Source organism: Gobius niger (assembly GCF_951799975.1).
Source record: "Gobius niger genome assembly, chromosome: 6".
Classification (NCBI taxonomy): domain Eukaryota; kingdom Metazoa; phylum Chordata; class Actinopteri; order Gobiiformes; family Gobiidae; genus Gobius; species Gobius niger.
Window position 1 is genome coordinate 32,430,313 of NC_136857.1, and position 13,848 is coordinate 32,444,160.

Sequence of the window (13,848 nt, forward strand, 5' to 3'; positions counted from 1 at the left end):
AGTTCTCTTGTTACGTCCACGCCGGGGATCCCCACTTCCTGTTCCGGTTCATTCCTATGTGGAGTTAGCGGCGCCTCGACAAACGCACGGTTATTTTGAGGTAGCACGGAACCTACAGAGAGATATTTACTGACAACGTGCTCTAAACTCTACAAAGGATGTACCGTTCACCAGTGCTCAGCGTAGTGGCCGGAGTATGAGAGTGGGTTTCCTCTGGATGCACAAAAATGGTCTCATAGATCACGAAACATGCTCAGCAAGGAAACCGCTTACCCCTGCCTGAACCGAGCACATTCTCTCCACTTCACCCAAATCTAAAAGCTTCTTGACTGTAGAGCAACAGCGTAATGCCTCATTCGAAAGCTAAGGCCTACAAAAGCAATTGTAACTTTTTTGTTGCATTGTTGGCACATTTTTGTCAAGTTTTTGTTGCTATATTGACACTTTTTTCAAGAAGCTTTTAGATTTGGATAAAGTCAAACTGAAGAAAATGTGCTCGGTTCAGGTGGGGGTTGCAGTAGTTTAAATAAAGCCTATTAAATATTTTTGAAAGTGATTTGCCTCGATACGACAAGCGAAAATATCGCGATTGGTCAGAGGCTCCATCCGCAGTGAAACCTCCAGAAGAACCCACTGGTGAAATATTTAGAACCCTTTGTAAAGTTTAGAGCACGTGGTCAGCGATTATCCACCTCTAACGTGTACCAAAAACATTTCAATGACTTTTGATATTCATTTTATTGTCTCGCTAACCCCTCCACGGGAATAAACGAGGAGGAATCGCTCATCCCCGGCGTTGGAGTAAAAACAGAACTAGCCTCATCCTTCGTGGGGAAAAGAAGCTCTGTTCTTCCAAGTCCTGCTGTTCAGAGCTCTACCACCGGGCGGCGCACTGTTCTCCGGTCACCAAGTTGCCGAGCAGTTTGCGGCGGCCGGCCTGGTAGTCTTCCTCGTCCACATTGACCAGCAGCTTGATGGCCTCGTGCCCCACGGCCTGTTTGAGGGAGTCGGTGATGAAGACCCCCTTGAGGGCCTCCAGTAACGAGCCGTTGATGTAGTCTCTCCAGAAGGCGTCCAAGTAGGTGAGCTCGGAGAACTTGATGTCGCAGATGATGGAGCCCAGGTCTCGGGACTTGAGGATGGTGTTGGCCTGGTTGAAGCGCTCGAACTGGCGCTCCAGGGCTTCCTGCTTGTTGGAGAAGACGTTCCCCTGCAGAGCCGACTCGTGCTGGCAGTACTCGGCCCGCACCCGCAGCCGGATATCTGAGAGCGAGAGAACAGTTACTGTGTGTGTTTACTGCTGGCTTTCACATGGTGTCACCCAACAGCCCCTGTTTCATGTTTTCATATAGGTGTTAATAAAAGACACACTCATAAAGGCTAAAAACTATCTCCTAATAATGGGGCGACAAGCAGGTCGTCCCACAACCAAGAGGTTAGAAGATTATAAAGAATAAATAATGACTAGTGTGAGAAACTTAATACACAGGCTTGTAAAGTGTAAGCCTTTTTTTATCATTAAGAGTATTAAAAATCTCATACACATTCATTGGAATGCCAATGATAATGACATTGAAACAAAAATAGTGGCTTCTTTGTCCATTATTACCTGAACATTTCTGTAAATTAAAAATATTTTGATTCATTTATAAAGTGGGCCCAGCTCAAGGCTGCTGATTCCCAGCTCCAACCATTTGCTAAGTGTCTCTCCCTACTCTTCATCCCCATTCACCCTGAACTGTCCCATTGGTTACGGCCTGAGACTAGTTTGGCTAAATTGAATCTCAATCACAATACGTGCGATGAATTGTGCAGAATAACTTCATGAAAATGTTTCTTTTTGGATAATCATTATAAAAATCAGATCTGACGCTGACATGCCTCTGGGCCCAGTGTTGCATTTCCACGTTGTCCGATCTGAAAACTCCTTACCGCAGGTCTGCTTCTCTTTGCAGTCGGCCACACAGTGGCTCCTCTTCCGTTTGTGCGTGGGGGAGGTCCGAGCGGGCTTTGAGGTGGTGGGTCCGACTTGTGGTCCGGCTGGGGGACAGCAGATGAGCGGCTGTGGAGCTGAAGGGACAGGGAGGTTAGTGAGGGGGCTACAGACAAAAGCATTTACAAACTACACTACACAAATCACTCTGTGCCCCACTGGTCAGGAAGGAATTGTATTTCTCTTTAGATTGAAGACTGAGCGCATTTATGAGAAATATTAGTGTCCAGTGTCATCAGCGGTTCTCCAATGTTTTCCCAATGCATTGTGGTCCATATTGACCCGTCCAGTGAACACCACTGCACTGTTCAGGGTGCAGTGTGTAAGTCAACTCATGATTGTGTCATGTCATGATTCTCCAGCATCGACATAAGACATTCAAAGAGCAACTAAAGACCAAACTCCACCCACATTTGCAATTTGAAATGGTGATGTGGGTCAGCTTGACAGACCGTGGGAGGAGCGGCCGAGTCGCTGACCTCTCCACGTGCACATACTGTAGTGCTAATGACACACACACCTGATGCTCTGGATGGAATACAGAAAACCTACACTTCCACTTCCTCCATCGCTGGGCGTTATTGGGGAAGGACTGACTTATCAGATCGCTGTGCGCTCATGACGTGGAGTTCTTTTTGCCATGAGATATATCCATGCAAACTATACTCGTTTACAGTAAAATGACAACAAATTAAGAGGGAACAGCAGATAATACCGCGGCTGAAACATCAATGCTCTGCTCAAAGCAGCTCTAAACGCTTCCTGTAGCACTAAAATAGTAAATGTGACATACTGTATATGCCAGCGTTTTGTTGTGACGATGTCCTGCAACGACAGCTCATGAAACTCCAGATGTTAGCTTGGCCCAAAAGTTAGCGGCCGGTGTTTATCAGCTGCTATGATTGGACAATGACCGCTTTGGGGCGGGCTTTTGTGAAAGGTTGATTACAAAAAACAAAACAGGTAACACAGATGAAGTATTTGTGTTTCTGAGTTGTGAATAATGACAGTGAATAGTGTTCCTGGATGAGGGCTGAGGATGGAAGAACACATGTACCTGCTTTCCTCTGGCCTGATGGGCTTCTGCTCTGCACACTCCCCTTTGAGGACTCCTCCAGGTACTTGTCCACCGGGTCGGGACACACTGGCGGAGACAGTCATGGTGGATAAGGATTACTGTGATCATATCGTGGACAACCCTCCTGATGATCGTCTATTGTGTCGTCTGCTCTTCACCATGTTTACATGCGGAGCACGTTCAGAGAGCTCAGAGCAGCTCTTTAGCTCCTCGTCACTAGAGCTGAGAACACTCCATACACAAACATTTAACTAAACCTGCAGAATCCAATTTAGGCCGTGATCACATCTGGTCCATCTACTGAGTTTGTGCAGGTGAACCAACCAATGCTGCCAATACTTGGCCAGTTACAACTCCATAACAGTGCAGAGAACATTTTGAATCTGTACCTCTGCAACTGTATTGTAAAAACATTGCAAAAACATAACGCTAGATGTTTAGGGATAACTGTGGCCTGTACAGTTTCATCAATTAAATAATCCGCCAAACCTTTTAGTATAAGCTGAAACTCCACTTCGGTGCTAAACTGAAGAAGAAAATCAAAGCAACTCGACAAGCTAGTCAGTGAAGAGATCAGAAGGTGCCGTGCAGAGGACTGCCCTTCCCTCAGGGCCCCACACTGACGTTTGGTTGCACCAGTTGTGTTTTTGAGGAGAATGAGGTCAAGGTGCTGATGGCGCTGATTTGCAGCCAACCCTCGGGCCTCTGTGGCTACATACATAGTTTACTACTGCCGGGTTGAATAAAAGAACAAGTAACTTTGACTGTCTGGAAAAGCACCTAATAATACAAAAGTATTATCTGTGCTTTGTGCCATTTCAATCCATCTTCTGTAACCTACATTTCACATAGTATCATTTGATAATGAATTTAAAGGAACAGGCCACAGTTTTTCCATAGTGTGATATGTTCTTACCTGAGCTTAGACGAGTTGATGCGTACCTGTCTGGTCTTTGTGCGTGCCCTCAGTCACGCAAAACGGCCAAAAATGTTGGTAGCATTTGGCCTCTCCCAGCATATTCCAAAAGCTCCAAACAGGGGTGAAGTTTCTTACACGGGCACGCACAAAGACCAGACAGGTACGCATCAACTCGTCTAAGCTCAGGTAAGAACATATCTCAGTATGGCAGAACGATGGCCTGTTCCTTTAACATTATACAGTTACACACTAATATTATTATGGCAACTACAGCTGGTGTTATATGACTTAAATGATGAGGGTTCAACTGGTTGCATTGGTGCAACCAAAGAAAATACTTGGTCGTTCTCTGGAGTTTTGCATTGTTTGAGCATGAACTCGATCAGGGGTAGGCAACGTCAGGCCCGGGGGCCAAATCTGGCCCTCCAGCATCGAACCTCTGGCCCCCAATATTATTATGTAAATAAAAGATCAAATTCCTGCTAAAGTAGTGTAAAAATGCAGGGAATACTGTCAGCATTTTAATTCCATTTTAATACCAAAATATTGTATTTTTTATATCACCAACAAAAAATAAGGGGACATTTTGCCATTCAGAAGCAAATTAGACACAACACAGGTTCAGCCAAACTGGAGCTGGATGTGTTTTAGACCAGAATCTTAGTGTTTTTTGAGGAAAAATAGTTGACCAATGGCTTTATTTTACAATAACTTTATATTTAATGTTTTTTATGACATTTAAAGGGACTATTTGGAGTTTCAAAGTGTTAAAATGATGTATTTTCCTCCCCCTACATGTTCCAGCCATGTCCTAATGTGTAGAATGAGCTCAGACCTGTTCACCACAACTGCCTTTAAAATCCTGCACTGTCACTCACAAAGGTGTTAATTCAGGTCTGAAGTGCCGTCATGCACGGGCTTAATGTAGAAGGTGCAGTTACACGCATGTCCTGAGGTGGCAGTAGTGAGTATAAAATAGCCAACTTGCATCTAGCCCCTTTAAGGCCTTAATTTTGGCACAATTCCTTTAATGACTTTTAGTTCCCTAGTCCATTATATTCTTCATGTATATAATGCACGACATTTGGCATTTGAAAACTTTATTTTGTGCTTCAATGGTGAGGTTTGGCCCTTTTTCATTTGGTGATGAAGAAAATCGGCCCTCTGTGACACAAACTTGCCTACCCCTGAACTAGATGATCCATTTGTTGTTGGCTGAGAAATTGTAAGCTGGACATTAGATTTTCTTTTTGCTTCTCACCGGCCTGGCGTTTTCTTAGGGTGACGTAAGGCAGCAGGTCGTGGCGCGTGATGATCCTCAGCAGCTGAAGCACGTGCCTGAAGTTGGACTCGTCGCATCGACCCTGACGCTCCAGAGCTAACAGGAAGTCCCGCCCGCACCTGATTCCTCCGCGCTCGTACTCGTCGATCACGTCCACGAACAGGAAGGACAGCACGCGCACGTCGCGGTGTGTGAGCTGGGAGCCCACGATGTCGAACATGTGGTGCAGCGAGTACAGTCCAAAGGAGTTATCCACCGCCTCCTCCGGCCAGGGCTCCGCGCGCCGCGGCCGTTTGGCACAGGGCGGGCCAGGGCAGGGGGGGCTCTCAGGGGACGACATCGCAGCTGCTGCCACCACCGGCGAGGAAACGATGCTCTAACGGCGGCACAAAACAGAACCTGTGTTAAAGCGGGTCACGTTTTCTCCACACGCCTTTGTATCTAGTGTAACAAAGATTAAAACAGGTAAATGTCGTTTTGTTTAACCTCTTAATCCCTATCTGAACCAGTGTTAATTTTGACAACATATTTTATTTTAGTTTTAGTCTTTGTCTTTTGACTAAAATGTAATTTAATTTTAGTCAAGATTTAGTCAAAAAAACTAAATTTTAGTCTAGTTTTGGTCGACTAAAATTGCATGTCAATTTAGTCGACTAAAATTAAGACTAATTTAGCCGACTTATATTTATAATATTCATTATAATCATATTTAATTGTGGCCCTCGACTTCATGGAGCTGCTTGCACATGAATAAAGCACAGACCTGAATTTAAATGATATGAGGCTTTTTCAGTAGAAGTTTGGATGATTTAGTCTCTCCTTTTCATTTTTATTTAGTCGACTAAAATATCTGGACATTTTAGTCATAGTTTTAGTCTCATGAGAAACTTTTAATTGAGTTTTAGTCCAGTTTTAGTCAGCAAAAAGATCACTTTGACTAAAATTAAGACTAAATACTTTAGTTGATGAAATTAACACTGATCTGAACCGAGCACATTTTCTCCATTTTGGTTTAACCCAAAACTGAAAAAAGTGGCGTCAAAACAGCGACAAAAAAGCCACAAAACACAACAATAAAATGACAAAAATGCAACAAAAAAGTGACAAAAAAGTGATGAAAAATGATGATGGAAAAAGTTTTAAAGAGTGACAGCAGCACACATCTTTCTAAACCGAGAGACATCGGTTTAGATCAGTTTTGTAGTTTTCAAATGAGGCCTTACACTGGCCTATAGGCTGTAAGCTCCAGTCAAGAGGCTTTTAGATTTGGGTAAAGCCAAACCGGAGAAAATGCACTCTGGAGGCAAGAGCTTAATCTTCCCTTCCTACTCATCAGTCTCCACCAGGCCCTGACAGCCAAGTGTGAACTTAAAGGGACTATACAGAGTTTAAAAATGTTTAAATGAAGTATTTTCCTCCCCCACATGTTCCAGCCATGTCCTAATGTGTAGAATGAGCTCAGACCTGTTCACCACAGCTGCCTCGAACATCCTGCACTGTCAGTAAAAAACGGTGTTCGAATTGCCGTCATGCACAAGCTTAATATAGAAGCTGCAGTTACGCGTAATACCTGAGGTGGCAGTAGTGAGTATAAAAATGCCCAACTTGCATCTAGTCCCCCTCTAGATCCCCCAAATCACAAGCAACGACTCTGGACCCCTCTGTAAAATCTGGTTCAATGATGTTAGTTTGGAGACTGTATTTTCATATTTCGCAAAAACCAAGGGAACCAAGATTTTCTTTCTTTCCTTTTTTTTGGCCCACATAAATTCCTGGTGCAGCCCTGAAGATAGTGAAGATATTAGTTCATTTTTGCAGAGAAGATGTTGAGATTTAACCTCTTACCCTCCGCCTTAAAGCAACAGGCCACCGTTTTTATATACTGTGATGTGTTCTTACCTGAGCTTAGACGAGTTGATACGTACCTGTCTGGTCATTATGTGTGCGCTCAGACGCGCAAAAAGACCAAAGATGTTGTTAGCATTTGGCCTCTCCTAATGTATTCTTATAGCTCCAAACAAGGGTGAAGTTGGAAGTGACCACGCTCTTCCACTGGCACAAAGACCAGACAGGTACACATCAACTCGTCTACGCTCAGTTCAGAACATATCTCAGCATGGAAGAACTGTGGCCTTTTCCTTTAAATTTGTTGGTTTTTTCGTCCGTGTGTGTCACCTTTTTGTCACTCTTTAGATACTTTTTTAAATTATTGTTGCTTTTCTGGTGCGTTTTTGTCGCTCTTTTGTGCTTTTTCATCTTGTTTTTTGTTTTGCGTTTTCATCCTCATTTTTGCCACTATTTTGATGCTTTGTTCAAGAAAAAGTCAATTAAGAGTTTAATGGCACAACTCCGGCTAATCAGCTATTTGCTAACTACAGACACTTGCGCGGGTATTTTACATGAAAGAAACAAACAATACTTGAAAATACGACAAAATTACTTTTCAGTTTATAATATTTTAGACAAATCTTCAGTTTAGCTTGTATGTTTCATGTCCGTGAGTTAGCACATAGCTGATTAGCGGGTGCCATGATGTTAAACTCTTAATAATTGAGTTTTTCGAAAAGTCAATGCTAATAATACATGAGATTTTTAAAGTTGGACTCCGACACGTGACCGGGAGTGGGTGGGACTGTTGAGCTCCATAACACACTGATATTAAACCCAGGAGGTCAAAACATTAGTATTTTGACATTTAAAAAGAATCTTGACCTCCACCTCCACACTAAACCCTAGGCTCCATAGAAAGTCATGAAGTCACGTGGTGTCAGACTCTTCATCTCTTCAGGGCTTGTTCTTGGCTTGTGTGTGCCGGTGTGACAGATCAACGTAGGGATCAGGTCAACCTAGGGAAAACAAAGCGGAAGTGCGCGACGTGGACGCGCAGCAGAGACGCACCACGCACCAAACAAACAATTCAAAGAATAATTCCCTTGGAATCAACCCATCAGAGAAACTTTGTGTGTGGTTCTTAGACCAAGGCATCATCCACTCCACACCCTGGCTGTTTAGAGTTTCTCCACGCTCAACTCTTTGGCCACCCAGGCGAATATGCCCTAATTACAAAATGATTCAATAAATATTGCGCGAGGCCCTACTCACTTTTCTACGAAAGAGCGGTCCATAACATAGCCTATGTATGTGCTGCAGTACATAATCATCTCGCTCGTGTAGTCACATGGGTAGAGCGCAGGACTCCCGTCCAGGAGATTATCAGTTCAATTCTAACCCGTATTCATTTATTTTCTTTAAACTGGGCACCCACATAAGTTGTTTGGGTGGTTATGAGGAAATGACGAGACATTGCCTTATACAAGTCGTTATATTACTGTAAGTGGGTGCCCAGTTCAAAGAAAATAAATGAATACGGGTAAGAATTGAACTGATAATCTCCTGGACGGGAGTCCTGCACTCTACCTATGTGACTACACGAGCGAGATGATTTTGTACTGCAGCACATACATAGGCTATGTTATGGACCGCTCTTTCATGGAAAACTGAGTAGGGCTTTATTTATTTATTATATTTATTTTATAATGTTGTAAATTAGGGCAAATTCGCCTGGTAGAGTTGAGCATGGAGAAACTCTAAACAGCCAGGGTGTGGAGTGGATGATGCCTTGGTCTAAGAAGCACACGCAAAGTTTCTCTGATGAGTTGATTCCAAGGGAATTATTGTTTGAATTCTTTGTTTGGTGCGTCTCTGCTGCGCGTCCACATCGCGCACTTCTGCTTTGTTTTCCCTGTGTTGACCTGATCCCTGATCTGTCATACCGGTTCAAGTCCCCACAAGGCTCTGACAAGCACACACAAAAAAGTGACGAAAACATGACGAAAGAGTGACAAAAACGTGCTGGAAAAGCAACAATAACAGGACAAAAGAGTAATGAAAAAGCATTAAAATCTGCAAGAAAGTGTGACAAAAATGACAAAACACGACATAATACTTGCTCCGCTGTAGGTCTTTCAAATGAGGCGCTACACTGGCCTGTAGGCTGTGCACTCCAGGGGAGAAGCTTTTAGATTTGGGTAAAGCTGAACTGGTGAAAATGCGCTTGGATAATAAAGCACATCTATGCATATTTTGAATACTTGCGTGTGAATATCGCTACAATGTTAGAGCCGATTCACTGAAGCGTTTAATTAGCGGGCGAAACGTCAAACTAGGTAAGTTACTGTATGTCCCCAGATCTGATCATGGTAACGGTGTACGGTTTCGAAACAACAAGCTGCTGGCATTCGTCCGATGTCTTACCTGAATATGTCTTGCAACGGGAAATCCAGACTACTGTGCAAAAAGACATCACACTGACTGCATTTTTTACCTTTCTATTCTTGGAGATCGCAGACGAGCCCGACACTAGCACAGCCGCACACAGCACAGCAGACCCACAGCAGACAGATCTGACGGGGGGCTAGGTTAGCTCGTCCCAAGCTAACACCGCAGTCCTGCTTCCACGAACAATGCGTCCGGGACAAACATGGCCCGGGCTCGTTTATATAAGGCCGCTTTCTTTTCGGTGTTGACCCTCCGCTACCCGCGCTCGGCCCTTGTTACTGACACATACGAAGCGTTTGGCCTGTGCACTTGCGGTAAAGGCTAAAATCCACAGATCAGCAGCACACTGGCAGTGAAATAAGTGCGCTTCCGGTTTGGACAACGCAAACATCCGGTAAGTAGCGCTACTGTGGCCAGGGGAAAGGGTCAGGGCGCCCCGTGTGGTAGAGGGAAGAACCTACAGAGGGTCAGGGCGCCCCGTGTGGTAGAGGGTAGCAACTACAGAGGGTCAGGGCGCCCCGTGTGGTAGAGGGTAGCAACTACAGAGGGTCAGGGCGCCCCGTGTGGTAGAGGGTAGCAACTACAGAGGGTCAGGGCGCCCCGTGTGGTAGAGGGTAGCAACTACAGAGGGTCAGGGCGCCCCGTGTGGTAGAGGGTAGCAACTACAGAGGGTCAGGGCGCCCCGTGTGGCAGAGGGAGGCACCTACAGAGGGTCAGGGCGCCCCGTGTGGCAGAAGGAAGCACGTACAGAGGGTCAGGGCGCCTCGTGTGGCAGAGGGAAGCACCTACAGAGAGCCTGATATTATTTATAGACTATTTCAAAGCTTTCGATTCTATTGAACACGATTTTTTATTTTCTACGTTAGAACATTTTGGATTCGATAAAACATTTTGTTCAGTGATCGAAATGTTCTAAACTGATATTTACAGTTATGTCTCTTTAAACCCAGGACTAACACCTAGATTAATATAACTTGCGGAATAAGATAAGAATGTCCAGTTAGTCCCAAAGTTGTTCATTTTATTTACTCAGCTACTAGCATATCTGATAATAAATCATCCAAATTTTCAGGGTATCAATTTTTTTGATTACGAATTTCGCATCAGTCAGTTTGCAGATGACACTGTTTTTTTCCTTAGGAATAAACCTATGGTTAGCAATGCATTGCAAATAATTTAAATTCTTTTTACAAAGCTTCAGGTCTTTGTTTAAATATGAAAAAGTGTGAACTAGTTTCGTTATATGAGTGTATGGATACAGATATAATGTCACACCCAAAGTAGAAGAAATGCAATTTAAAATTCTTAATAATTTCTATCCATCTGTGGAGACATTAAGGGGTAAATTGGGTTATTTTTTTTAGATAACAAACGTAAGAATATAATAATCAGCATCAATCCAAAATCCTAAACTTATTAAACCAAAATGCAAGGCTCACTGGAAATGCATACTAATATAAACTGGAAAAAAAACATGGATTCCAATACTGTATAAACAACAAAATAAGAGAAACTTTAAAAATTTCTACAATTTCTAATAATAAATAGATTATTATGAGGTGAATAATATTTTCAGAACTTGTTTGGCAAAAAGTGCATAAGTATCCGTACCCCTTTAACTTTTCAACATTTGGCACATTATGGCCCACAAACATAAATATATATAATTGAAATTTGTGAAAGAGTCAGACACACACTAAGTGACACACAATCGTGAAGTGAAATGAAATTTATACATGAATTGACCTAATTTATATATATTTTTTAAAACTGAAAAGGGGTGTGCAGAAGTATCTATACTCCCTGAGTTAATACTTTGTGGAACTGTCTTTTGCTGCAATTACAGCTGCAAGTCTGTTGGGGTTTGTCTGCACATGTCCTGCACATCTTCTTTGCAAAACAGCTCAAACTCAGTTAGATTAGATGGAGAGCGTTTGTGAACCGCATTTTCTGATTATTTCACAGATTCTCGATTGGAATTAGGTCTGGACTTCGACTTGGTCTTTCTACCACATGGACATGTTTTGTTTTCAACCATTCCATTGTTGCTCTGGCTTCATGTGTAGGTTTGTTGTCTTGCTGGAAGGTGAACCTCTGCCCCAGTTTTGAGTCTTTTGCAGACTCCAACATGCTTTCATCCCAGATTGCCCTGTATTTGGCCCATCCATCTTCCATCAACTCAAACCATCTTCCCTGTCCCTGCTGAAGAAAAGCACCCCCAGAGCATCATGCCACCACCATGTTTGACAGTGGAGATGGTGTTTTCAGGGTGATGTGCCAAACATAGCATTTTGTATTTAGGCCATTCTCATTTGTCCAAAGCACCTTCTTCCACATGTTTACTGTATCCCCCATGTGGCTTCTGGCAAACAGTAAACGGGACTTCTTATGTTGTTGTTTTTTAAATGGCATCTTCTAGCCACTCTGCCATGAAGACCAGATTTGTGCAGTGTACGACTAATAGTTGTTCTGTGGACAGTTTCCCCACCTGAGCTGTAGCTCTCCGCAGTTCATCCAGGGTCAGGCTTCTTGGTAACAGCTCTGGTCAGTGCTGTCCTTGTTCGGTCAGTAAGTTTAGGAGGACGGCCGGGTCTTGGTAGGTTTGCAGTGATGCCAAACTCTTTCCATTCCTGGATGGTGTATTTAACTGCACTTTGAGATGTTCAAAGCTTTGTAAATCTTTTTATAACAAAACCCAGCTTTATACTTCTCAATGACTTTATCCCATACCTGTCTGTTGTGTTCTTGGACTTCATGATGCTGTCTGCTGGTTCAGTGGTTCGGCAATGAAGAATGTTGCTCACTCTGCAATGCTCCCAACGCAAGCCTTCAACACATCTTGTCAGGCTGCAAGACTGCGCTCTCCCAGGGACGCTACAGGTGGCGCTAGGACCAGGTTCTCAGGAAGCTGGCTGAGGCGTCAGGGTAGCAATCAGCTACCATCAACAAAGAGCCACACCAACTTTGTCAAGGAAGGTGGACGGGCAAAGTTACACCAGGCCAAGAGAGACACTGCGGCCTTTTTCTCCCAACCAGGAGTGGGACATAAGGGTTGACCTTAACAAGCAGCTCCAGTTCCCCACTGAGATCGCCATCGTTGTTTGGTTTTCGAAAGGCAAAAGTTGTGCACCTCATTGAGCTCACAGTTCCATCAGAAGGGGAGATCGAGGCTGCCTACGAGCGCAAGAAGGCCAAGTATTCCGAGTTGGCTGCAGAGTGCCGGGAGGCTGGCTGGAAGGCCGCCATCTATCCTGTTGAAGTTGGCTGTCAAGGCTTCGTGGGGCCGTCAATGACACGCCTCTTGAGGGATGCAGGAGTCACGGGAGGGAAGCTGCGCAGGGCCACAAGAGAGATTTTGGAGGAGGCCGAAAATGGTAGCTTCTGGCTCTGGCTGAGGAAGGATAGGAGCTGTGGTAAAAAGCTGCAGGGAGTGACAGGGAGACGTCCTCCGCCACCATGAGACATTCCAGGATTTAAGGGACGAAACGTTGGTGATTGGTGGTTCCTGGCAGACGACCCTGCAACTCACCCATGGGCACTGAAGAAGTGTGACAAGCAGTAATGCTCAGCAGGAAATTACACCTACCTGTATGCATCAATCAAAAAGTAGACTCCATCACATATGATCATTCAGAAATCATCCGGCAACTTCTGAAGGTAATTGGTTGCAGTAAAAGGAAATGCTTTTGCACACCCCACTTTTCAGATTTTATTAATAAAACAGTTCACAATCATGTATACATTTCATTTCACTGCACGATTGTGTGTCACTTGGGGTGTGTCTTTCACATAAAATTTCAACTAAATATATTTATATACAATACTTTTTCAACCCAGATGATGTTGACTGAGAATGTTTGACAGTGCACTTTGAGCTACTTGTGGTTTTATACTGCAAATGGCAAATAAACAGACAGACAGACAGACAGACAGACAGACAGACAGACAGACAGACAGACAGACAGACAGACAGACAGACAGACAGACAGACAGACAGACAGACAGACAGATTAAATTAATCTAATTAAAAAACTAAAATAAGAATATTAATAAGAATAATACTACTACTGCAAATAATAATAATTGTATTAATACTTTTATTGTATTTATTTAATTTATTTTTTTGCCACTTGACTTTGTCCTCGCTATGATAAAGTGGGGGTATTATTCAAAATTGACTTTTTCAAGCTTTACATCATGTTATTATGTCATTCCCTCAATAAAAACATGCCTGAAGTGTTGCCTTGGCACATTCACGTAGTTTTGAGTAATCTGCAAAAACTCTGATGGCGGCCATT

At 43.6% G+C, this 13,848-nt stretch overlaps 1 protein-coding gene across 1 annotated transcript; it reads right to left on the reverse strand.

Annotated features, from left to right (window-relative positions):
* Window positions 1–636: 636 nt before the first annotated feature.
* On the reverse strand, window positions 637–9,927 carry dedd (death effector domain containing). The gene is made up of 5 exons (XM_079559259.1): window positions 9,597–9,927; window positions 5,252–5,648; window positions 3,051–3,137; window positions 1,933–2,070; window positions 637–1,263 (listed from the first exon to the last, which is right to left on the reverse strand). The coding sequence occupies exons 2-5, from the start codon at window positions 5,610–5,612 to the stop codon at window positions 875–877; spliced, it is 975 nt and encodes a 324-aa protein (XP_079415385.1). The 5' UTR covers window positions 5,613–5,648; window positions 9,597–9,927; the 3' UTR covers window positions 637–874.
* Between the last annotated feature and the right edge of the window lie 3,921 nt (window positions 9,928–13,848).